Here is a 27,746-nt window from a genome sequence, read left to right as displayed (position 1 = left end):
TACACCATGTAAAATAACATAAGTATGATGATCAGGTGAAATTCACTTTGTTACATAGTGTTAGACACATTCTAAAAGTGCCCATACTCTCTCGCTAGGGCTCCAAGTTAGCGAAGGCCTGATTCTGAAAACCATCACTATTCACAACAGCACTCAGGTACATATTTATCTTTGAGCTCATGTTTAAGTGCTTTATTGAATAGGGACTCCTTCATCTGTTGGGACTTTCAAGATGTTGAGTAACTGTTACAAAAATGTCATCACAGTTCCTTTATTTGTCTTTTAACTGTTTATTTTTAAATATTAATACCAAATTTTGTATTGAAACATGAACTTTTTGTATATATCATACTGTCTCTTACATAACCCATCAGCAATGAACCAGTTCATTTGAAATTATCAGATTAGGAAGCCATCTGGTGCAGCAGTCAACATCTGCATTTACCAAAAAAATTGCACCCAAGTTATAGTGTGCACTTAACAGGATTTCTGATTTAATTTAGGGAAATCCTATATGACAAACAGCAAAACGGGCTCTGAATATCCCATCTGCATTATTTTGGCAGAGGGAAAAAATGGAGATTAGCATGGAAGAATACCGCCCCCCGCCCCGCCCCGTTTGCTTACTCTGTGCATTTGACAACATATTGTATATGGTCACTTTTTACTGTTTGCCCTCTATTCCTTCATTGCTTTTATAGGCCTTTCACCCAGGAATAAGGGGGAGAAAAACTTTTTCAAATAGAGGAACATGTGATTGCAAAGCCACAAAATTGACAAGGAGACTCATGGACAGGTGTGGTATCTGAAACTACTCTTAACATGGTTTTTGAAATTGACTAGATGCCAAGTTGACGGCATTCAATTAATTCTAAGATGAGTAGTTTGTGTCTTTTGTTCCAGACACATTGCTAGAACCCTAAGTATGGGTGACTGCATCTAAGGTACCCATTGCTCAAAGCATAGTTGTAATTCAACTAATTGAACAAATATAGATATTTGTAAGACAAGGTAATTCCATCAGTTCTAGCACTAATATCGCACAGATGCATTAATTCTGGCAGATAATCTCACAGGCAGAATAGAATTGTCTTCAGTTTTGTAATTGGCAACAAATTTTATTCTTGTCTCATGCCACAGAACACACAGTTTTGTGTTCAACTTTAATAAAGCAACGTTTGTGGGATGCTTGGAGGAAGTGAATCATAAAGGAAGTATGTTTTCCTCTTGGGAATAACATCACCATTTGTTTAAAGCAGATGGCAAAGGGATTAAATCACATGGCAGTGTGACACCAAAGTGAAAAATATGTCATTATATGTCATCTGCAATTAGCATATTTCAACCAACACTTGCTTTTGGTCTCTGTAGTTGTAGGGTCTCATACTTCTGTTACTAATTCTGTCAGTGAAAATATCTTATCTAGTCTTTGCACCACAGTGGATGAAGTGGTATTACATAGCCTTATAATTAAGACAGTTAACTAAGTGTCATTTTTATAACGTTGGCTAATTTAAATAGAGAATTTCTTGTATAATTGTACTCTTTCCAATTTCCAATGTCCCTGTTTGAGGGTTTTGTTAATTAGGAGATAAGTCTAAAATAGCATCATACTTCTGTGGAAGTGCAGTATTCAAATTAGTCATCCCCTTCCTTCGGACATACCACTGGCATTTTATATATTTTACATATGTGGGCACCTGGCTGGGAGGGGTAGCTCAGTGGTTTGAGCATTGGCCTGCTAAACCCAGGCTTGTGAGTTCAGTCCTTGAGAGGGCCATTGAGGGAACTGGGGTAAAAATCTGTCTGGGGATTGCTCCTGCTTTGAGCAGGGGGTTTGACTAGATGACCTCCTCAGGTCCCTTCCAACCCTGATATTCTACAATTCTATGCCAATTTCTCACACAGAAACAGGATAATGGCCAAACCTTTCTCATTTTACTCACGTGTAGTCCCATTGATTTTGGTGGAGTGGGCTTTGATATCAATGGGACTGCTAGAATAAGGAGAATTAGAGGATTTGGCTATGTAGGAATAAAAAATAAAGGCCACCACCAACCTTTACATATAGACTTGTTTTTTGGGGGCGGGGGGCAGATAAGGCATATGTGGTCCTTCCAACAGCATAAATCGAATGGAGACAACATGCAAGTTTTCAATTCATTAAAGTGACTCTATCCCCGTAGTCTGTTAACTGTAACAATGGCTATGTACTTATTTACATTTATTCATTCAGATTTCTGAAATACAGTTGTATGTGTCCAGCCCATAAATTAGAAACCACAAAGTAAATAAAGGACACAGCATCCTTGGAGAAGAGACCAGAAGGACAGGCTTTGTAGCATGCCCAGAAGATTAGCAGAGAGTGGGACAGGGGAGCAAGTTCCAACATGGAGGATCCCCACCCACTCAGTCCTCAGCTCCCTCTTTTTCATGTTAAAAGAGCTCAAACTTGAGAGGGTCTGCTGATTTCGCATGTGACGCTGTGTCCCGGGGAGAGAGGTGGTCTCTCAAGAAAGGGAGCCACAATACAATAGAACTTTACTGATTGCTGTTTGAGGTTAAGAAGAACTGATGGGGAGGCTGTGTTTCTCTTATTCAGTATGATCTATGGGTGTAGGCTTGGTAGGGTGCCTTGTTTTAATACATTATTAAAACTGTTTCATATAAATTTTGTAACGCACTTAGAGCCTGGAATAGATGCAATGCACCAATATGAATAAATAATACACTCTAATGGCCCAGAGTAGCCCTTTGAAGATAATCAAATTTTGCAAAATAGTGAGGATGTAAATACCCCCAATAAAAGTCATGGCTACTGAATCACAAAATGTACCTAGCTTGCTTATTCTGAAAAATGCAATCTAGCTTTAATTATTTATGACAGTACTTTATAATATTCCAGGAAATGCCTTGTAGCAAATTATAGAAAAATAATGGAGTCTTAGTAACATGAGACCTCACAACAGTATCTGCTTAATATTTGCTAAGAAATCTGGGGCAGATTGTCTGTCTGTCTGTCTGTCTGTCTTGTACTGCCACCTATCACCATAGTATCTGAGTGCTTTCCACATAAAATATATTGGCTATAGTGAAATTTTTAGTAAACTTTATGGATTCTCTGGCTTGCCTTCCTTATGTGGTTATAGAAAGCTCTTCTTTGGGTAGGGTGTTTTGGTGTGGTAGTGAGTGACAAGGGGATGTTGATGATGTCAGTGTTCTGTTTATGGTAGAAAAACTTTAGCAAATCAGAAGGTTTTGTAGAATTTTCTAAAGGTATGTCTACCTTTGAGCTAGAAGGCGTAATTTCCAGTTCAAGTAAACATACCCATACTAGCCACCTGAGTACAATTCCATCCAAGTGAGTACTCAGGTGGCTAGCCAAATACTCCTATCACTGTGGCTAGACTGCTATTTTTAGTGTGGTAGTGGGATCAGAGCTAGCACAGGTATGTTTGCTTGAGTTGGAAATTACACCTCCCAACTCCAGTGTAGACATACCTAAAGGTTGGCCAGACTGGATTCATCTAATCTCCTCTGGAAGTTTGTTCCACAGCCAGATCCTCCAAATGTGAATGCTAATGAGAATAAGTGAGGTTCTACTCTACAGTGCAATTTTATTTTGCTTAGAGTTTTTCTTCCAAAAAAAAAAAAACAAAAAAAAAAAACCCAACCCAACCCCACTTTAAAGAGTAACTGTAAAGAATGTATTTCCAGAATTCAATAATACATAGCAGACAAGGCGAGAAATTGGTCTTAATATATGCTGCAGCATTTTCATAAAAGCATAAAAATATGGAAGGCAATTTTGGACTGCCTCTGGAAATAACTGGAGAGACATTGCAGTAGTTTGAGAATGTGACTGATATGGTACCACTTTTTACATTCTGGGAGGAGGTGGCCTGCAGTGTCACCTGATGGTGTCTGGAGAGCTAGCATTTGGGAAGGTCATAAAGAAGGGACTAGCAGTAGCTTGTAAAGCAAGGGAACGTGACATTACAATTGCAGATTACAGCAGAAGTGAAATCGGAGCAGCATCGTACATGGGCACTGCTGCAGGATGTGGTGATAGATTTATAGTTAAGGGAGATGAAGGAAGTGCTGATGAATTCAGACTCAAGGGTAAGGCCAGGGTTATGGATAAAAGAGACAAGTGGGGAAAATGAAGGTCAAGGAGGGAGGAAGAGTAATGTCTGAGGGTGTCCCTTTTGCTCAAGAGAAGCACTTCCCTGAAAGGAGTTGAGAGAAAGCCACAAGTTTATTTGGCAAGTGTTTTTGCTAGCCTTGATGTAAAATATTCCCTTTGGTTTTATGCAAACTGTTTCAACAGCAGTTACTTATTCACAGTGTGTTTATCAAACAGTCTAAAAAGAGCCCATTTCAATGTATTTAATCACACCTAAACTTCCTGTGTCTGAGATGCAGGTGACACAAATTACATACCAAGGTTTAGTTTTTGCAGTATTTTTTGTAAATGATCACAGGAGGCGGAATCATCACAGCATGTTTCCTGCCAGTGCTGATTAGAAGACAAAGCAAAGTCAGCAATGGCCACATTCAGATGACTGTCAGGAGATCCCTCACAGACCAGAAAAAGGGAACATTTCCTTGTTTGTTAATATCAGTGGAGCATGAACATTTTTTCACTCTGACCATCAGATAAGAGGCTTTGATCACATGCTTCCACTTTTAGTATGCCCATGATTTTCCTACAGTAATCAGCAGCTTCTTCCATTAAAGGGTAAGATAAGTATGTAATGAATTTAAAACAAGCACTTGGCATTATTTTAGCTACTGAAATGGCTCTTCACGTTGTTTTCAGGCCTTTTGTACTCACATCACCTTGGGTTTTGGTCTTGTCAGCTTTCATAAGGTAAAAGGTTGAACTTGGTCAGTGCTTAGGAAATCACCAAGTAAAAAGTGTGCATAGTACCTCTGTAGAAGGCACTCTTCCTTCTGTATGGATAATGAATCTGTGACCTAGTATTATATTAGGGCAGTATTAGTCAAAGGGTGGGGCACGGCCCTTGAGCGGCATGTTGAAGGACGACTTTGGAGGTGGGGACGGTGTCTATAGTTCTTTAGGACCTCAGCTTTCATTTTTAAGTAAGTGTCTGTCTTTTATGAGTGCAGAAAAGCCTACAAAATATCAGTTTAACCAATGCATTGATGTCTGTCTGAGTTTGCAGAGAGCCTGAAACAATAGTTTTGAGGGATGAATTGACCCTTTCATTCCAACAGGTGCTAATTCAGGTGTCAATGATCATACTTTAAATGTCTGCATTGTTAATGATTTAGCTGTACATTAACATATGTAGGAAAGGAGAGAGAGATTTACTATGATCATCGACAGTAGCATTGTACCCATCATGGAGTGCAAAGGGTTAGTTGAGGTGGCAGAAGATGTATAAATGAAGAAGTGTAGGCTTTTAACAGTACGTGGCAGTGTTGTGGGGGGCAGATGCGATTGGTTTGTTTTTTCCTGAAGGGGATACAGCTTTCAAAAGTATGGGGAGCACTATCTTAAGGTGTGGTTTGTTACGGATTTCTGTTTCTCCAGTGACAGCTCAATCTGAAGCTTTAGCTACCTACTGTAATTTGTTTGAACTTCAGTATCCTGGCTAAGTTCCAGCTCCAGTGTTTACATTACGTGTGGTATCTACCTGTGTTTCCCCAGTTTTATCAGTTGGATAAAATATTCTTTACTTTCTTTCTAAAGCTGATGTTTGTGTAGTGTGCTGGCACAGGTTGACTACTGTGATGGGTGAAATGATCCCTATACATACAGCTGGTAACATTCTTTGTGATTCTTTTGTATAAAAAAGTGTTCTAAGGTTTTATGATTATTTTCTCTTGATCATTTGGGTGCAGCTGTGTTTAATGAGCTGGAAAAGAAGTAGGTCAATAAAATATGTTCATTATTCACAGACTATCCATTGGACCGTGTGTGTGTGTGTGTGTGTGTGTGTGTGTGTGTGATTAGCCATCTAAGGGTTCAAAGCTTACCACATAGACAATTTAGTAGAGAATTCACACCTAATTAAATCAATATTAAGCAATATCTGACAGCTCGTAGGCAGTGCTCCACACTGAGGTGAGACTATAGGCATTTAATGTGTAGAAGGGTGTGATTTCAAGTAAAACCTGTTTTTAAATCTCCGCTGTTAGTGTCCAATGGAAATACTGTAGAAAGAACGTGTTTTAAAAGCTGTGCACTTTTTAAAGCCAGCACAATTGTTGACACATCTACCTAATAGAATAATAGCCTTCAGCTCAAGTGGCGAAGAGACCTGTGTATCTGATGCTGAAGGCCCAAGACTCGAACCTGGTTGACAACAATGGTATCTGAGAATCTTTGCAAAACTGTTTTTAATGACCCCACTCCATAGGTCATCAACATGGAGTTGCACCCATTTAAGCTAGCCATGGACTTGGTCCAAAGGCTCTTAACTGAACCTTTCTAAACAATTGAGAGGCTAAAACAAAATCCATGCTGCTTTGTTTGAACTAATAATTGCACAGATAATAGGCATATATAGCCCTGTGACATTCCAGTAATTTTACCGTGATCAACAATTGAAGGCAGAGACAGAAAAAAAGATTATGCTGTCACAGACCTTTAATGTCATAGAACCAGAACTCAGATTCCTTTGTTTTAAATCTACTAACAACAAAATATTCAAAAGACTGACAGGGCTAATTAACCCTCGGTCTGTTTTGATCTAATTGCTCATCTGCTTTTTGTGAAAAGTTATCTCAAGCAAGAGGATGCTTATTTGCCTTAGAAATGTAGCAGCTGCTTTCTCTTCTGGTTAAAAGTAAAAGGCAGCATTAAAATTCCGCCGTCGATTTTCAGTCTTATTCAGCTGGTTAAGAAATGGATTAGGCTCCTCTTTCCTCAGTGGTATGAGGGTCAGAATTTTTCTGGGTGTGTGAGAGAGGTTCATAACACTTCCAGTTTCCAGTGTGAAGCCTTTCATGGAGGGATAGTTGAAGTAATGCCAGACCCTCTGAGACCAAAGGCCTGCTGGTGCCCAGCCCTCCGTGGAGAGGGGGAGTTGGGTGCAAGAAGCCTTCCCCCTTCTGGGCAGGGTGGGGGCCAGAGGCACTTGCCTGAGTGCAGAGACTCTGCATCTAGCACTTGCATTGGCACCCAGTAACTCCAAAAGGGGAAGGAGAGGAGCCATGGCACCAATCCACCCCTCAGGCAGCAGAAATGGCTACACACAGGTAGGGGGGCACATCCAAATTCTTTCAAAGAGTGGCACAGTGGCAGTGCTCCCCCTGCACTCCAGCTTTCATTTCATTGCCTCCTGTTACCCCAGTGGGGTAGCATACTTTATCCTGTCCTCTCCTATGGCTGGTTGTTCACAGCCACAACCAAACTCCTAACATATAAAATCGATTTAATACTGGTAAAATACTTTGCATGTAATAAAAATCCAAACATCCCTCAAGTAGAGTCTGCACCCCAAAAAGAGAGAAGAGCCAGAGACTTCATGAATCCCACTAGAGACTTGGCTATTGGCTATTGATTTCATATGCAAGGCACTCAGATAGTATGGTGGTGGGCAGAAATACAGACAGGTGCAGTAGCAATGTAGGCTGGAATTTTCAAAGGAGCCTAAGGGACTTAGGCACTCAATTCCCATTGAATTTAAATGGCTGGTGGATGCCTAACTCCTGCCTTTTAAAGTCCCAGGCTCAATCAATACTTTAGGCTTCTGCCAATGTTTTCCATTATGTAAGAATGCTACTTTCGGGGTTAAATACAGTACCTCTACCATTTCAGTTAGCTTTGGGCTGAACTTGACATGTCAGCTGTCAGTCCAGATGAATGTGGGCTAAAACCAGGTGTGTGGTACAGAAGTTGTTTAGTTGTAAAGGAAAAAATGGAGGAGTTACTGGTTTTTAAAAAGTATTTGATGCAAAAAGTAGCTGAAATGTACACTGGGTGGCTGTAAACATCACAGTAATCCCATTCAGTGTGTTAAACTGGTTCTGCACAGAACATGACAACAGTCGAGATTGGTGGATTGGGGCAAAGGAATTCTATGCCTACTCCATGGGGAAGCCACTGCATATGGACCCTAAGGGGGCCTGAGAGGAGAGAAGGAATCTGGGTCAGAGCAGGAGGGAGCTGTAGGGGATTTTCTGTTATATACACACGTTTTGTGGTAGGATTGCTCCCTAATTCCCTGACACCCTGTCTGTCTGTCCTTCCTGTCTGCTCATTATGGTGTTTGAGCACCTGAGGCTGACCTGAAGAGCACTGTTTCCAGGGCAGAGTGGTGGTCAGGGAGACCATTTGTGGTATTTAATCAATACAGCATGACACTGGACTGAAGGTGGGGAGTCGGTTTGTCTTACACCGTCCTGTTAGTCGTTTTCCCTGCTGCATCACCATGCCAGTCCCTTGAGGTGTCGGTTATGTTAGTTTTGCACATGTGCTGCATCCTCGATTGGTGCATGTTCCATTGCTTTGTCATTTGCACCCATTTTCTGATCACTTTACACCTAAATTAAACCACATTTTATATGATGTCAGCTTTTGGCTCAGACTTCCATGGGAGTGGAACCTGCTTATACTTGCCCTCTGTCGTTCCAGTTTGGCTGTACAGAAACTACATCCTTATGAGTAAAATGTTCCTTGCACAGTTCATTTACATACACTTTAGCCAGCTGGCTAATATCTGCTCTCATTTACATTTAAACAGTATTTGATTCATTTTTAATACTGAAACTGCCTATGTGTTTCTGTGTCTCAATTGCTTGTGGACTTTAGAGCTCACCAGCTATTGGAACAGCCTCCGGCTCCTTTTGACATAAATTGTCATTGAATGGTTTCAGTAACTCTAATTTCAACATACAGGGCCAGATCCTCAGCTGAGAGAGAAGGGTGGTTTGAAGCCATTTTTCCACTGCATTTATACTGGTCTGGCCTGGGCTGAAGCAGCCTGCAGAGTAGCATACAGCAGTCTAGGGCTACTCAAAGTCACCCAGTTCCTACCCTTTCCTGCCTTCGACGTGCCCTCTGGGGTAGAGTAGTTGGAGTAGAGTCTGACCAACCAACTCTCCCCTGCTCTCCTTAGCCCTGCCTAGAAGAAACATGGCACAGCTGAAGATTTGACCTTGTGTGTCTAAATAAGAGTTAGTTAAACAGTTAGATTGTAATGATATATTTTGTTTAATATCTGAGAAGCTACAGGATGTTTTGAGGCCAGTACTGGGACTAATCTGCCTGGGGGCTCCCCTTTGTCAGGAGGAACCCTCAGCTGCTCCTCCAGGGCAACTTTCCATTTGTTTCATGCTGCTGAAATTGGGACCGAGAATCTGGCCCTCAGTTCAGGTTGGCTGCCACGTCTCCTACCTTTCCAACAACATCTGCTTTTGCCAGGGTTAGAGTCACTGGGGAAGTAACATCCTGTTCAGCACAACATGGTTATAGGCAAGAATATTAACGATGTCAGTGAGAAATAACTGAATCATGAAGGGGCTGGTGCAGCCAGGTGCTTATCACATCTTGTGAGGGGCTGAGTAAAAATCAGTGGGAGCTGATGGTGCTCAGTACCTCACAAGAAGTGCTCTGGTTTAAACCATGTTCTGCAAAAGAGGTCTGTGTTGGAGCTAAGCCTCAGTGACCGTGGTAGAGCGGTCACCTAAAATTTGGAAATTTGCTTCAAAAGTTGGGGGTAGGGAGTGGAAAATCAGCAAAAAATGTATTGCTTAATCCTAAATGTAACAGACACACACAAGGAAGATTATGAAACTGATTTTGTGTCTGGTCTAGGCAGGGGAGTAAGATGGTACCCACCAAAAGAAGCTCACACAGATAGCTGTCCTGTACTTTTACCCATAATCTGCAGCAGCTTCTTACCTCCAATGCATATCAATACTAGAGAATAATACTTGACTATTTATTTCTAGCAGTATCCACTGTAGCACTTGACTATTACAGTTTGTTCCTTTTTGTAAAGGAACTCTGTCCCAGTGTGGATACTGTATGAAGAGCCTCAGAAAGCACTGTTCTTTTCAGCTGTCACTACTATGCATAACAAGAGAGCAGGGTGGCATAATTGTAAACGTACAGCAGGCCCCATTTGTTCAACTGTTCCTACACCTGAGATACTTATTTGCTGTTCTGGAGTAGTTCCTTCATTCTTCCCCGAGCAATTGCTGTCATCATGGCATACTGATGCCTATTGTGGTACCAGCTGCTCTCTGGAAAGGTCTCATGGCACTAAAGCATTGAGACAGCAGGCACCCTCTCCAATCCTAGACTGATTATGTCATCTTTGGGACATATTGTGCTTTTATTAGGCAAGGCCTGTGTTCCGGCCTATCCAAATGGCAGCCAAGAATGGCACTTTCCTCATCTGTCAGCTTACACAGAGCATTTATAGGCCAAAAAATACTTGTCACCCTCATAGTGGCTGAAACTTCCCCTATCTGAGACTCATGCTTCCCTGAACTTTGAAAGAGCTATTTTTAAAGAATTCCATAATAAAGCAATGGCTACTCCTAACTGGCTTAATCTACTTGGTCCTTCACAGTTCTCATGTTCCCTCTCCCCCTGCCTCACGCTTTAGACCACAAACTGTGGGCCTTTGGCATAGCATTGTAACATCACAGAGGTCACCTTCCTCTGCAGCATGGGATCACTTGCAGGTTTAAACTAGTGTACATAGTGAATTCTCTGAACTTGAAGTCTTTAAACCATGATTTGAGGACTTCAGTAACTCAGAGGTTAGGGGTCTATTACAGGAGTGGGTGGGTGAGGTTCTGTGGCCTGCAATGTGTTGGAGGTCAGACTAGATGATTGCAATGGTCCCTCCTTGCCTTAAAGTCTGAGTCTATGAGCAGAATTCCATAAATAATTTCTTTCAATAGTGATGGAGTCAGAAGCAGGGCCAGCTCTAGGCCACAGCACGCCAAGTGCGTGCTTGGGGCGGCACGCCACAGAGGGCCCTCTGCCGGTTGCTGGGAGGGCGGCAGGCGGCTCCGGTGGAGCTGCCGCAGGTGTGGCTGCGGACGGTCCGCTGGTCCCGCGGCTCCGGTGGACCTCCTGCAGACACGCCTGCGGCAGGTCCACCGGAGCCGCGGGACCATCGGACCCTCCGCAGAAACGCCTGCAGCAGGTCCACCAGAGCCGCAGGACCAGCTGACCATCCTCAGAAACGCCTGCGGGAGGTCCACCAGAGCCGCGGGACTGGCGAGTGGCAGAGCGCCCCTCGTGGCATGCCACCATGCTTGGGGCAGCGAAATTGCTAGAGCCGGTCCTGGTCAGAAGTGTTTCCATCTGCTGTAAATTTTAATGCTTGCCTCTCATTGTACAAACTGAACCATTTGTGATCAGAGATTCAAAATGTGTTCTCAGTTTTCCAGATGGGGTTAATTGAGGAAGAGAGGGAAGCAACTAGTCCAGAGTAATAATTAAAGTCACTGGCACAGCCAGGATCAGGACTCAAGACTTGCTTATGCCAATACCCTGAGCTGAGTCCTCTGTGCAATGATGCCTTCTCCTTGTGATGAAGGGTGCATATCAGAGGATGTAGTTTCCTTTGGAAGATGTATCATTTTACTGCTATGCTATTTAGCAAAATAGAAGAACATGAGTTAATCTAGAAAGTTTAGTTTAACCAAATATCTTATCCATCACAATGACACATTTAAAACACAGTATCACTATTGTAACAATTGGTTTAGAAAGTAAACGTGGATTGAAGTGTCTTTGCATCACAGGCAGTTACACTGAAGATGTGAACTGCAGAATCACTTTGCTGAAATATGTAGATGTCATTGTTAAACCAGTAAGCCTCTAAAATTAATCCGAGTCCACTGCACAATGTAGTATTATCATAACCTTAGTCCCAGATTTGGACCTTAGCGTCCAAAATATGGGGGTTAGTATGAAAACCTCCAAGCTTAGTTACCAGCTTGGACCTGGTACTTGCTGCCACCACCCAAAAAATTAGAGTGTTTTGGGGCACTCTGGTCCCCCTGAAAAACCTTCCCTGGGGACCCCAAGACCCAAATCCCTTGAGTCTCACAACAAAGGGAAATAATCCTTTTCCCCTTCCCCCCTCCAGGTGCTCCTGGAGAGATACACAGACACAAGCTCTGTGAAACTACACAGAGACTCCCCCCTCTCTGTTCCCAATCCTGGAAACAAAAAGTACTTTCCTATTCCCCCAGAGGGAATGCAAAATTAGGCTAGCAATCCAACACACAGATCTCCCCGATTTCTTCCTCCCACCAATTCCCTGGTGAGTACAGACTCAATTTCCCTGAAGTAAAGAAAACTTCAACAGGTCTTAAAAGAAAGCTTTATATAAAAAGAAAGAAAAATACATACAAATGTGCTCTCTGTATTAAGATGATACAACACAGGGTTAATTGCTTAAAAGAATATTGAATAAACAGCCTTATTCAAAAAGAAGACAAATCAAAGCACTCCAGCACTTATATTCATGCAAATACCAAAGAAAAGAAACCATATAACTTACTATCTGATCTCTTTGTCCTTACACTTAGAAACAGAAGATTAGAAAGTAGAACTACTTCTCCAAAGCTCAGAGAAAGCAGGCAGGCAGACAAAGACAAAAGACTCAGACACAAACTTCCCTCCACTCAAAGTTGAAAATATCCGGTTTCCTGATTGGTCCTCTGGTCAGGTGCTTCAGGTGGAAGAGACATTAACCCTTAGCTATCTGTTTATGACACGCCCCCCAAATTGCAGACAGTGGGGAAGCTCACTGGCGGCGATTTCCTTCTAGAACTTTAAAATAAACAGATTAATACAACACATGCACCTTTACATATACCCCTAAGTATATAACTAACATCTGTTTATGACAAGTATACTTGGACTTCATTTTACACACACAGAACAGAGACACAAGGTAAATTAACTTGTCTTATATCACACTGGAAGTCCGTGGCTGAACTGTGAAATCGAAATAGTTATAACTAGACTTGGCAGAATGTTTATTTTTTAATAATTTTGATGGATATCACTGTTTTCTTAGACTTGTACTGATTTAAATTTTCACAGTTGTGGGAAATTATGGGGAGGGTCAGACAATTATGTTGAGATACAAAAAGTTTTATAACTATTGAAACACAAATTGTCAAGATCACGTGAAAATATACAAAGTAAATATCCTTAAATCAAATTCTAATAAGTTCTCAAGCAGTGTTTTTCTTAAATTTGTCTTTGTGTAAATTTTCAATAGAACTATTTTTGTCCATTTGTGTGTACGTGTAATTGATGTTTACCAACATTTACTGATTACATCTAATCCTTCCAAGCCTCGCTATGTATCTAACTGCAGTTTGCAAGTACAAATCAGATAGACTTGTAACTGCTAAGATTTACTCCCACAATTAGAGTTTCAGTGCTTGGACAAGATCCCTCACCAAAGGCTCTTAAGCAAAGTAAGGAGTCGTGGGATAAGAGGAAAAGTCCTCTCATGGGTCAATAACTGGTTAACATGCAGGAAACAAAGGATAGGAATAAATGGTCAGTTTTCACAATGGTGAGAGGTAAACAGCGGGGTCCCCTAAGGATCTGTGCTGGGATCAGTGCTATTCAACATATTCATGAATGAGCTGGAAAAAGGGGTAAACAGTGAGGTGGCAAAGTTTGCGGACAATGCAAAATTATTCAGGATAGTTAAGTCCAAAGCAGACTGTGAAGAGTTACAAACAGATCTCACAAAACTGGATGACTGGGCAGCAAAATGGCAGATGAAATTCAGTGTTGATAAATGCAAAGTATTGCACATTGGAAAACATTCCAACTATACATAGAAAATGATGGGGTGTAAATTAGCTGTTACCACTAAAGAAAGAGATCTTGGCGTCATCATCGATAGTTCTCTGAAAACATCCCCTCAGTGAGCAGTGGCAGTCAAAAAATCTAACAGAATATTAGGAACCATTAGGAAAGGTATAGATAAGACAGAAACTATCATAATGCCATTATATAAATCCATGGTATGGCCATACCTCAAATACTGCATGCAGTTCTGGTCACCCCACCTCAAAAAAGAGATATTGGAATTGGAAAAAAAAATACAGAAAAAGGCAACAAAAATGATTAAGGGTATGGAACAGCTTCCATATGAGGAGTGATAAAAAAAAAGACTGGGACTGTTCAGCTTGGAAAAGAGATGATGGGTGAAAGGGGAATATGACAGAGGTTATAAAATCATGACTGGTGCGGAGAAAGTGGATAAGAAAGTGTTATTTACCCTTTCACATAACACAAGAAACAGGGGTCGCCCAATGAAATTAATAGGCAACAGGTTTAAAACAGGTTTCAGAGTAGCAGCCGTGTTAGTTTGTATCCGCAAAAAGAACAAGAGTACTTGTGGCACCTTAGAGACTAACAAATTTATTTCAGCATGAGCTTTCGTGAGCTACAGCTCACTTCTTCGGATGCATAGAATGGAACACACAGACAGGAGATATTTATACATACAGAGAACATGAAAAGGTGGAAGTATGCATACCAACAGGAAGAGTCTAATCAATTGAGATGAGTTTAAAACAAACTTCTTTAAAACAAAAAAGTATTTCTTAACACAATGCACAGTCACCCTCTGGAGGTTCATCAATAGCTATTAGCCAAGATGATCAGGGACAACACCCCATGCTCTGCGTGTCCCTAAACCTCTGACTACTAGCATCTGGGAGTGGACGACAGGGGATGGCTCACTTGATATCTGCCCTTTTCTGTTTATTCACTCTGAAGCATCTGGCAGCGGCCACAATTGGAAGACAGGACCATTGGTCTGACCCAGTCTGGCCATTCTTATGTAATTTATCTGCAAGCACACAAATGCACCCACAAATAAAGTCTCAGCCTGGCTGAAAATACATCCCATTATGTGCTGTGTGACAGTGTAATACCTTTACGAAAGGGGTGGGCTCACTAACAAGGGCAAACAGAACATGTATTATGTACTGTATGCTGCCTTTCAAACCCTTCTCTTACAGTATTTCTGCCATTCATAAGTGCACACAGAATAACTACAGGATAGACAAGAACTTCTTTTATCAATACAGTTGCTTATGTTTTTAGTACCATGGTTAAAAAACAATGCCATCAGCCCAAGCCCTTGGAAAGCAATGGAAAGATATCCATTGATTTCACTGGGCTGTGACTACGTTGTGCTTCACTGTAGGGTGCATTCCTATAGTAACAGTTTTTCTTTATGCACAATTACTGTACATACACAGTGGTGGTTTAACAAATTGCCAATCACAAAGTAAGAATTTTGTCTGTCAGTTATGAGTCTGAATCAGCTGTTTATTGTACCATGTCCTCTGTATGTATTACAGATTTAACTGCATCCCAGATCCGGTGTCCAAGAACGCACAATCTGAATCCCGGCTGCATCCAGGCCCAGCCACTTGCTGATGTTTTGCTGGTGAACCCGCAGTCTCACAGCTCGCAGGATGCAGAAAACAGAGCGAGAGTTGAAGAAAATATTGTTTACCTCTGATCGCGCATTTTCTAATACCAGTAGCACTTTGGGATGAAATTGTATTTTGCTTTTCTAACTGTACGCAGTTGCTCCCTTGATGACCAAAAGGCTCTAAGAATAGTATTTAATATTCAGTGCAAGATTTTCCCCATCATAAATATAACAAGTTATTTTTTTAAAAGCATTTTTTTGTAATCGTTAATTTATGACACATGGTTTCCAATGCTTCACAAGGAGCAACAGAAAGAAGGACAAACTCAAAGGTAGGGATGTTTAGAACTGTCGTGAAGACACCACCATAAGACTGTTGATAGGAACTGCAAAGATTGGTGTTGCTTTTCTCTTGAGTTTAAAAATGCAGGTTTCCGTGTTTAGAGATAAGTGCCTGCTGTGTGAGCTTTCATAGTATGAATCAGTAACTTTTTAACACTAGTGATGTGATAGGGGAAGATGGAAGAGTGAGCCTGGCGGGCTGTCATGTTCATAAAAATGTACTCTGCTTGAAGGACTAGCTGGGTTTCTGAGTTACTAGCCTTGCAGCTTCACACATGGTTTGGCTCACCTCACAAAGGAGGCTTTCTTTGGGGGTCTCAAAGTAGACCTTAGCAGAGGTCTGTTCACAACAATCAGTCCACATTTGGGCATGATTTCTGTGCACAGGTGCTGCAGGTCAGTTTGGTGATGTATTGTGGTATAACTATGCCTGGTTACAGAAAGTGCCCTTACTTACATTAGCATTAAAATTCACCAAATGAAGCTTTCCCACAGGGAGGGAAAAGAAGAGAAGAACATGTAGTGTCTTTAGTATAACGGAATCCCATTGAGAATTCACTGCTTTTCCATAAAGGAGGAAGTCACCTTTCTGCTTTCACTCAGTATGTTAGAGAATAATAAACCAGGACCTGTTCTTGGCTTTTGTTCTTCAAAAATATTTGTATACTTCTGTTGGATTTAATAAATATTCTGTACCTCTCTAGAAGGTTTTAACTTTCATGACGTTCTCACACTCTGAACAGAGTTAAAAAACCTCCTTTTAAAATGTGTGCTGTCTGGCCTTGTATTTGTACTCTGCTACTGTCAAACACAGCAGTGACTGAACTCCAAATGAATTACACCAGACTAACCTAAACTGGTAGATTAAACTGATTCACATTTCACATAGGCCTTAGATCAGTGGTTCCAAACTTTTTAGTAAGCAACCCACCAACCATACTTTGTTTTGTTTTGTTTTGTTTTTTTTACAGTCCAACCAGGGGCCAGGGGTGGTGGGGAGGGTCACAGGCCCGCATCCTTCTCCTCCAGCTTTGATCACCTGCAGCACCACCCTCTATCCTAGGCCGGTGTGGGAGTGGTGGGAGCTGGCGTGGGATACTGATTCCACAGCAGCAGCTCCTGTCCCACGGGGCTGGGCTTGGCTCCCTGTTCCAGGTGTTGTGACCTGGTGCACGGGGTCACAATGCTGAGTGATTGTGTGACCATGGTTGCAAGGTCACAATGCCCAGAGCAGGGTCCAGCCCCATGGGACAGGAACTGCCACTATGGGTTGGGTTTGTTCTCCAATCCACCCTCCGCACCAGCCCCGCAACCTCTCCAGAACCTTCCTGTGACCCACAATCCACCATTTGGGAAATACTGCCTTAGATAGTCACAAACCTCTACCAAGGAGTTGATAGCTTTATAGCAGATTTCTATTCTACCTGCCTGCTGACAGCAGGCCAGTCTTCTGAACATAATGCCTGCACCCTCATTGCAATGACTTGCTTACTTCCTATTGTTGTAAACTGTACTTCCAGTGAGTGGGATTAGGAATAGTCCAAAGGTGGCCTTTTTCAAGCTTGACGTCATTGGGCTAGCAGAATGGGTAATTGACTCTCACTTAGACTTAAGCAAACAAGAGGCTTATTCCCCAAACTCATTGGGCCAGCTCCACGGCTGATATTAATTGATGTAGCTCCACTCACAGAAGCTGAGAATCTGCCCATATATCTGTTTTGGGGGTGTGCTAAAAGTCCAAAGACAAACTATTGGACTAGATGGGCCACAATTCAAAATTCAGTATGGTAATTTTTACAAACAGTATCTTCAAGGGGGAAAGATTTTACTTGTCTCATCGAGTTAATTGAGGAGACTGGAAAGCTCCAGAAGTAGCTGGTTTGTGCTTGTTGAAATTCCTCAAACACCCTAACATCAAGCAATGTCTTTCGCTCACCTGTGTTTACAATAAAACTTATTAGACTGAAGAAGGCAAAGGCAGGAAACAGGTGGCGTCTGGATTTAGGTATTTGAAATGAAGAAAGTATTTAAAAAATAGGCCAGTATGCCATAGGCAGGTGGTCTTTAAAACGAGACCTAGTGTGCAACCTGAACTCCTGCCATTATTTAGACATTTCTAATATTTAGCTGAACTAAAACATGAGCTTTTAAAAACTAATGAAAATCAGCTAGCTCAGGCTAATAACAATGAAATCGCCTCCCCGAAACAGCACTGCGCCTTTTCAATAGCCACCTCAGTAGACACATTTTCCATGCATTGTCAGGAGAATATTAATGCTCCCTTGTCCGTTTCTCATTTTTATATGCAGTAGAAAAATATATTTCAAAGAACTAGTTCCACTTTCTCTCTGACCTTCTGCTGCTGTTTAATAGTACAAATCACCCTGCTTGTTATTATGCCATTTAGCAGCAGGTTTATTTTGCAGGTGCCGCGCATTCCTGTCCCTACCATGACTTCCAGAGCAGCTTATCTTTGGCTCCTCAGCATTGGCTTTGGTAATACATTTCAATATTCATCTTATTGAGAGGCACCCACACTGATGGGGTTCTGTTTTCTCTCTGCTCTTTGAAAAAAATATTAAAATGTTCCACAGTCATTTAATAAAGGGGGAGTTTCTTCACATTAATCCCTGGACCATGCCTGGTGCCTTTAGTTTGATGTGATTATGTGATTCAAAGCAAAAATGTCATATAAACAGCTTGGTAAAGTTTGTTAGTTTTTAAGGCAAGACTAAGCTTGTCAGCAAAGCTGCAAGTGCTAACAATACTTATAAACAGCTTGGTTATGGTCGAATGACCTTCATGAAGGGCTCAGTCTTACAAGGTGCTGAGCATACAATCTTTGGGCATTTGGTACCTGGCAAGGCTGGGCTGGAGCATACTAAATACGTTATCTTTTTGTCGTTTATAGCATAAAATAAAATAAAAATCTCTAGCCACCTATTAATGTCTCTAGAGCCACATCATAGCATTTGCCTGTGCACAGAGATTGCATTTTTTAAATGATTAGGCCAAACCGTTTTCCAGGAATGTGACTAAATTCAATAAAAAGTTTTGATTTCTCAGCAGAGAGCAGAACTTATTTACTGAGGTGATTTTTAAAATCTCTTATGAGATTTGACACACAAAAATGGCAATATTTTCCCTTGCCTGCTGCCCCTGGGGCTGCATGAATTTATGTACCAGCCCTTAACGTGCAAAATTGAGCAAGATTTTGCGCTGCATTTCATCAAGCTGGTGTAAATTCTGTAGTAATGTACTGTAACACTTGCCAGCACTTACAGTCATCTAGTTATTCAGTCAGAAAAAGACAGAGAGAGAGCACATGCGATAGTGAATATACACCTTTAGTACTTGTATTTTTTTAATGGCAAGGAAAGGTGTTCCTTATATAATTGTTGTGTTATGTTGAGAGAGTTTTCCACATGGATTGACTGAGAAATCAGGAGGGCAAGAGACTTCCTTGAGATCTTATGATGCTTGGATAAAATTTCAATCCAGGGTCTTCCTGGGTCCCAGCTCTTTACTGTTCTCACTGAACCATACAATTTCCTTATTTTATATATGGAAGCATGACAGCACATTATGTGATATTATTACATTAATTCTCAGGTGAGGGATGAGGAGTTTGGATGTCTCATGGACAAACTACTAACCTTTTTCTTTTTAAATCATAGTCCTAATTTCACCTTGCTTCCCAAGCCTAATTTATTAATTCACTAATCCTCAGTAAATAGCCACATGGAAAAGCACTGAAGATATAACAATTATCTGGCTAAACTGTAATGAGGATAATTACATATTAAGCTCCTCTCTAAAAAGGATACATCCTCTCTCAACAACAATCAAGCCATGGAATGGTAATGGCTGCAAGCTGGTTTTGTGTAGTAAGCAAGTAAAGGCTACTGGACAAGCAGTCGTGATATTTGCAGGCCTGTGCGAAACCACACTGGCTCCATCCCTAAGTTCTCTCTGATACAAACTTTTACTGTTTTCTTACTGCTCAGATGTGACCAACTGGGACAGCTCCTTGCTCTGTACCACTGTATATTCTATTATGCCTTGGAGGCAAAGCATTGAATATAAAACAAGTTCATTTGAATTAATTTATCTAGCAATAAGGAACAGATCCTAAGCTAACAGACTTGAGGCTCATTTAAAGACCAAGAACGACTAAATGGTTCAGAAAGGACCTCACTGATACCTAGTTGGTGGCGAAATACCCCAGGCTTCTTGCCCTGGGAGATTTCAACATTCATGAGTCCATATTCACAAGGCCATAGCTGTAGAACCTCCCCAAAACTCATTTCTTCACTTGCCTCCCTAGGATTTCTGTAGGTCATCCCGGGTCCAGCCCACACAGCTATCTAGCCACTGCAGCGGAGCCCTGAGCCCTTTAAATCTTTGCCAGAGCCCTGAGGTAGCAGCAGCAGCTGGGAGTCCCTGGGGCTCCATCAGCGATTTAAAGGGTCTGGGGCTCTGCTGTCGTAGTGGTGGCCAGGAGCCCCAGGACCTGTAAATCACTGCTGGAGCCTCCGGCTGCCAACGCTACCCCAAGGGCTCCAGCAGTGGGGATCAGGGCAATTTAAAGGGCCCGGGGCTCTGGCTGCTGTGGGTAGCGGCAGCAGCTGGGGGCTCTGATGATGACTTAAAGGGCCCGTGGCTCCACTGTGGTAATGGTGACCAGAGCCCTGGGCCCTTTAAATCACCATCGAGCCCCGGAACTCCCAGCCGCCTCTGCAGCTGGTAGCTTCGGCGGTGATTTAAAGGGTTTGGGGCTCTCAGCTGGAGTCCTGGGCCCTTTAATTGAGATTTAAAGGGCTCAGGATTTAAAGGCCCCGCCTCTTCTGGTAGAGCCCCCACCCCCCTGCTCATTCTTTGGAGGTAGCAAACTTGGCATTACCTGTGTGAGTCTCCAGTAACAGGGACTGGACACCCCGGGGATAAAGTTTGGGAATGAGACTCACAATGAGATGGGTTGTTTGGGTCACCCTGAAAGGAGTAATTGGGCTGGTGGAAGCTCGGGGTGAGACCTTTGTGAGGTGGGCAGGCTGTTGGTGTCAGGGCTCTGAGCCAAAACTGCACAGCCAGAAGCCACCCAAGGTTATAGGGCAGGTGGTGACAGAACCCCTTACTGGTCTGGGTGAACCCCAAAAGCATCACAATACACCTGCTGTGAAGAGAAAATTCCACAGGCAACCCTACCAGCCTAGGCCAATGACTCAACAATTTTACCATCAGCAACCTTACGAGCCATCCCATAAGAGGCAAAGGGTTCCAAAAATCCTGTTTCCTTGCATCTTCTAAAGCCATACCATCATCTGTATCCCAACCTCCTACTAAAAGATATTGTGATGGGCATTTGAGAGCTGCAACTCACCAACAATGAACCATTCCATTCCTATGTATCCTTTGAGGTCATCTAGCACTTTTATTTGCACAGCTGGAGTGCATTACAGTGAACAAGTGGATATTAGACATCATCCATTCCAGCTCTGCTGTTGAACTAATTTCCCTGCCCCCTCCAAAAACTCCATCTTGTCCCTTTTCAGAGGCCATTCTCATAAAGAGAGTCTCAAATAAGAAGTAGAATCCTTCCCATTGCAACGAGCAATAGAGTGGGAAATCTTCAGTACCAATACTTAACATGCTTTTGAGTACCCAAACAGAAAGGTGGCTGGAGACCCATCCTTGATCTCCACCATCTCAACTGCTTTATTCACAAGCTGAAATTTTGCATGGTCACTCTGGCATCTATAATCCCATCCCAGGAAAAGAACATGTGGTTTACATGTACTTTCACATGGACATTTACCCTGCTCACAGATGTTTTTTCAGATTCCTGGTGCACCTAATCATTTTCAATACAGAGTGCTCCCATTTGGCCCTGCAACTGCCTGTAGGGTAGTGGTGGGCCACATGCGGCCCATCAGGGTAATCTGCTAGCGGGCTGCCAGACATTTTGTTTACATTTGCATGGCTGCTCGCAGCTCCCAGTAGCCTTGGTTCGCTGTTTCCAGCCAATGGGAGCTGCGGGAAGCAGAGCGGGCTGCAAGGACATGCTGGCTGCCACTTCCCGCAGCTCTCATTGGCCAGGAATGGAACAAATATAAACAAACTGGCAGCGTGCCAGCAGATTACCCTGATGGGTCACGTGTGGGCCGTAGGTTGCCCACCACTGCCGCAGGGTCTTTAGCAAGGTCTTCCTGGTATTAGCAGCCCATATTAGATGTGGTGACTTCACTGTCTTCCCCTATTGTAATGACTGGCTTCTTGTTGCCTGAAGACATCAAGAAGCCTACAAGTTGACTTTGTTAATGCTTCAGCTCCTGTCTTCTCTAAGGGCCTGGGGTGCCAAAATGCAAGTTTGCACAGGGTGCCATTTTCCCTAAGGCCAGCCCTGTGCTGAAGCCATACAAAACATCCTTATTAATAGCAGAAAAGATTCCACCAGGAAAAGCTACTTAACCAAGTGGAAACATTTCTCCATCCGGGCACAACAAAAACTCATATCCCCAGAGTCAGCAGATATTCCCCTTATTTTGGACTATCTTCTCTCTCTCAGAAGGGCTGGTACCAATCAGTGTGTACCACCCACCTTCGCATGGATACTCAATTTTCGCTCACTCACCGACTAGCACGTTCTGGAAAGGCCAAATCAGAACCTTTCTGCCAGTAAGGAAACCTACTTCTCAATGGACTCAAGCTTTGTTCTTTTGGCACTCACTAAGCCTGCTTTCAAACCACTATCTACATGTTCCATGTCTGTCTTGTTTATGAAGGTTGCACTGCACTGCTTGTGGCCATCATCTAAGTCAGAAGAGCAGGTGAGCTTGATGCACTGATGGCAGAGCTGACTCATACCATGTTACATAAGGACAAAGTCTCATTATGTTTACATCCTAAGTTTATGGCCAAAGTAGTTTCAAAGTTTTACCTGAACCAGTCAATCCACTTACCTATTTTTCTCCCCAAATCACATGCATGTGAAGAGGAGAGGAACCATCATTCCCTTGACATGCAACTTTTTTACCTGCAAAGATAAAGCCAATCAGAAAGTCACCCCGCCTGTTTTTTGCGGTAGCTGAATGAGTCTCGATCAAATTAGATATCCTCTCAGATGATTGCCAAATGGATTTTGGCCTGTACCTTACTCTGCTACCAAACACAGGTGCTGACTCTGTGGGTGCTGCAGCCCTGGGGAAGAGAGTGGGGCCTGGGGCGGAGTAGGGGGGTTGAGCACCCCTGGGGCCCAGAGGAAGCCAGCGCCTGTGCTACCAACTGTCACATCTTCCTCCTCATCATGGAGTGAGGGCTGATTTTACAAGAGCACAAGCGACATTAATGGCATCACTTCAAAAAGTACCTCTAGTAGACATTTTCAAAGCAGCTACATGACGTTCCATCTACACATTCATGAGACATTATGCTATAGTGCAGAACTCCTCTGCTGACATGTCCTTTGGGACAGTGGTTCTTCAAACAGCTCTACTGCCTGCATCCTCACACCCTCCTCCTACTTGCGTACTGCTTGTCAGTCACCCAGAGTGGAATGCATATAGGGACCAGCACTTGAAGAAGAGTAAGTTACTTATCTTATAGTAACTGGAGGTTCTTTGAGATGTGTGATTCCTATCTGTATTATATTACCCTCTTTCCTTCCCCTCTGTTGCTCATCATACTTGGATTCACGGTAGAGTCATAGAAGCTTAGGGTTAGAAGGGACTGAAAGGGTCGTCTAGTCTAAGCCTCTGCCAAGATGCAGGATTTGTTGAGTTTAAACTATCCAAGACAGATGGCTATCCAGTCTTCTTTTGAAAACTTCCAATGAAGGAGCTTCCATAACCTCCCTGGGCAGTGTGTTCCATTGTCCTACTGTTCTCACAATTAGCAAGTTTTTTCTGAGATTTAATCTAAATCTGCTATGCTGTAGTTTGAACTCATTGCTTCTTGTCCCACCCTCTGTGGCAAAGGAGAACATTTTTTCTCCATCTTTGTTATGGCAGCCTTTCAAGTATTGAAAGACTGCTATCATGACTCCCCTTAATCTCCTCTTTTCCATATTATGCATACTCAGTTCCTTCGGCCTTTGCTCATCTGGCTTGCATACCATCCCTTTGATCATCTTTGTCACTGCCTCTGGATCCTTTCCAGTTTCTCCACATCCTTTTTATGCATGGGTGATCAAAATTAGACTCAGTACTCCACCTGAGACCTAACCAGCACCAAATAGAATGCTACTATCACCTCCTGTGACTTGAATGTTATGCCTCTGTTAATGCAACCTAAAATTGCTTTGCTTTTTTTGCAACAGCATCACACTGTTGACAATGTTGAGATTGTGATCCACCACAATTCCCAGATCCTGACAGAAGGAGAGAAGTTGAGAAGGAACCAGAGATGCAGGTGGTCATCCCTGCCCTCTATCTCCTCAGCTGGAGACAAGGAGAGTGAGGGCACATGCACGGACCAACAGAAATTGCTCTCAGGAATTCTCTGACTCAAGGCACATGGAGCACATCCTTACACCCATAGTGGAATACAGACAACATTTTGAAAAACCTCTACTTACTATAAGGTAAGTAATTTACACACCTGAATCCAAACTTCAACCACTCATGCCCATCTCTGATTAAATTAAGTATTTTAAAACTTAGACTACAAACGAGCAGACACAGAAATACACAGGCAAAGATAAATAATAATCAAAAAAGAAAGTGCACTTTCAACATTTTGGGTTTACCAGATAATTAAACTGCTGACTGTAGATCTGTTCTAATCAAATGCTGGAAGAGGATCGACACAGAATGGATTGAGTTTAATAAAGGATGAGCTTAATTGTGTGGTTCCTGGGGGACACACACATTGGAAGAGAAATCATCTTCCTCCAGGGCATTGCCTCTGCAGGGGAGAGGATTCACAAATGAGAAGGGGAGGGAGTAATACATTATTCCTTTCAGCAGGAGTCTACTAAACAATCTCTAAGGATTCCTGACTTCTCTACAGAGCCCTGTCCATGCCGTGAATCTTTTTGTCTGCAAAAAAAATGGGCTATTCTGGCAAATCGGGAGGCAGGTGAGTACCAGTCAGTACATCTGCATTTTGATGACTTTGGCCTCCATCTAAGTACCACCAAGAGCTGGAGCTTTGAGGATCAACCTCATTTTGCAGAAGATCAGAGGGGATCTGTTGGAGATTCTGTGAGAGGCCTCATCAAAGTTGTCCTACACAGTCAGTCTGCCCTGGAGCAATCTGGCCTCATAATATCCACTGGGTATCAGAATGAATGATTCTTGTGTACACCAGAGTGAGTGTGCGTTGTATGAAAAAGTATGTGTGTGGTGTGTACACTTGGTGATCTAACTCACTTTATACTTTTACTATGTTGTCCATTTGCCTGCTGTTTTAAAATGTTTGAGGAGCCACAATGGGTGTCTCAATCATTAATTAGCAAATTAGTGAGATTCTACTGCTACATGAAATCTCATAGAAAGTTCCAAATTCTCCTATGATTTATGCAAAGGAAAAAGGGTTGAACATGGTTATACTAACTAACAACATATGTGGTGTTTAATCTTCAAAGCTAGTTGTACCTTTAAAGATTCATAATCTAGTCAGTAAATATTGTTTCTTGTACTTCAAAAGGAAGCAATAATTAGATTATCCCAAGGCTCAGATTAACATTTAATTTGTATAGGCCCCCAGAGCAGCAATTTTGTCCCAATACAATATTAAAATCCTGTTCTTTTCAAGTCCATGTATATACACTGTAAATGTTTAATGAAAGTTGTAATTTCATATACGTTGAAAAGATATGATTGTTTATTAAATTAAGCAAATGCCAGTTTCACAATACAATGCACCTTGCACTCCAGTGTCATCAGTCTATGCATAATACCTTTGATCTGACTGCATGATCTGTACTATTGTAATTTATAACTTTGCCAGAAGGCAATGTTTTAGGGCTGATTCTAAACAATCTTACATCACTTTTTACACTGATGTAACTCCATTGTCTTCAATGGAACTACTCTAGTGTAAATCAGGGTAAATCAGATTAGAATCAAAGGGCCAAAGCTTTCCATTTTGCTGCTCCCCTTGTGCTGCTTTGGGCAAACTGGCTCAGTCTCCCACGCTGGACACCTTCTGATGGTAGGACTGTCCCATAGAGGGCATAGAGCTAGTGTACCAGGCTCTCAGGACAATCCATCCACCAGTAGCCACTGGTGTGGGAGCATGTTGGGGCAGGGAAAGGCAGAGAGGAGTGTTTCTGGGACACCATGCACTTCTGCTACCCACAGCTGGCATCTGACTCCTTTGGAGTGGTTGCCAGCTGGCACAGTTTAGAGCAGCCTTCAGGTTGCTTCAAACTCTATTGTGACTGGTATAAAACTGGCCTGAGCATTATGGAACCACAACTGACAGCCCAAGGCCTGTGCCCAACATAGACTGGGTTCCCCAGAAAGTCTGGGTCAAATCCTTTATTTCTTAAAGCAATGGCCCCAGAGTGTAACCTTTAAAGGAGTGGTTCTTAACCTTTACTGCAACCTGAACCCCTTTGGTTCTCAAAATATGTTCTCACACCCCTTATCAAAAATTGTTGAAGTAGGTCAGTTCTTTAAACCTAGATATATCAAAACTATAGAATGAAAGAGAGAGAATTATATATTTATTTTAATTTTGCAGTAAAATTAAGAATACAAGAATACATGAATACACGCATGCCTGTGTTTAATTTGTGTTTTTGATGATTTACCGTCTAAAAAAATCTGGCATGTCTTGCACCCCCAGAAAGGGCATCTTGCACCCCCAGGGGGTACGTGCACTCCAGCTTAAGAACCACTGCTTTAACTCAAAGAACTATGAGCATGGAGGATGCTGAGATCGAATCTTGTAGGAGGCACTAACAAAGAATGCAACATTAAGCATGTTGTTTTAGTTTCTTGCACCTCATTAACTTAGCTGGAAAGAAAGGACATGACCTAAAAACAGATACCATGAGTGGACAGGTCTTTCTTTGGCAAACAAACTACCAAAATATGCAGATGATGTAATTATCCTTAACAATCACTGTCACTCATCCCACCCACCCAAATTTGAATTAAAGTACTTCGGGAACCCACCTTAGAATACCACACACAGAACCTAGATAGACGGACATGCAGATACTACTGCAACGAAATTATCCTTTTGTTATTGATTTACGTTTTCATACAGTAATTGCTTTTTTGATATTGGTTGTCGGAATGGCATTGAAAACTATGGCCATTAATTTGGGAATTCTGTTAAGAACAAACAAAAGGTGGTAATGCAATTTTCAATAGCTTTGAGAAACAGTGTGTCTGCTTTTATATGGCTTAGCAGAAAAGTCATTATACATGACAATAAGGTAAAGTCACCTATAGTAAGGATTGATTCCATTTCCACCAACACTGACATTGTGGAGCTAATTCAGAAATATTTCTATAATGACTATAATTTGAATAAAATATGTAGTGTAAGATTTTCTATTGAGCATTTCAAGCCAGCAGGCTAAGCACTGTTGCTATGGTGATGGTGTGAAGACTGAATTAATTAAGGCCTGAGCAGACGCTGTGAAGTATGTAGTGTCATTTGTGCTTTCTGCTTGTAATTAAAGAATGTGTTTGTGTGTGAGAAAGAGAAGAACTTGGCATCCTTAACAGCTTTTCAGGTAAAATGAACTGCTGATGAATGAACAGGTTATTTTTTCCCCCAGGCACACAGATAAAAAGTGTATAAACAAAGGCCTTCAAAAATCAGCTTCCATCTTTTGTTCATTATGTATTGTGTGAAAGGACTAATTGAATGAAAATACAACCCTAATACATATGTAGGTTGATTTATACTTACAATAGCTGTGGGCTTCAAAGAATCAATACACCAGCAAGAGAGACATTAAAACTAAACAATAAAATTGAATTTGCCTAACAAACTCACATGCATCCTTGATCTTTTTGA

The 27,746-nt window shown here is 42.0% G+C and overlaps 1 protein-coding gene across 1 annotated transcript in view; it reads left to right on the top strand.

Moving 5' to 3' along the window:
• The window catches only part of ARHGEF28 (Rho guanine nucleotide exchange factor 28), a 206,540-nt gene extending 190,505 nt beyond the window's left edge, over window positions 1-16,035 (top strand). The window contains exon 36 of the mRNA XM_050945287.1: window positions 15,349-16,035. Within this exon, the coding sequence (XP_050801244.1) occupies window positions 15,349-15,512 (164 nt within the window). The 3' untranslated portion in view covers window positions 15,513-16,035. The remainder of the gene's footprint in view (window positions 1-15,348) is intronic.
• Window positions 16,036-27,746: the final 11,711 nt, after the last annotated feature.

The sequence above is a fragment of the Gopherus flavomarginatus genome, chromosome 3, assembly GCF_025201925.1.
Source record: "Gopherus flavomarginatus isolate rGopFla2 chromosome 3, rGopFla2.mat.asm, whole genome shotgun sequence".
In the NCBI taxonomy this organism is placed as follows: domain Eukaryota; kingdom Metazoa; phylum Chordata; order Testudines; family Testudinidae; genus Gopherus; species Gopherus flavomarginatus.
This window is presented reverse-complemented; position numbering and strand designations above follow the sequence as displayed.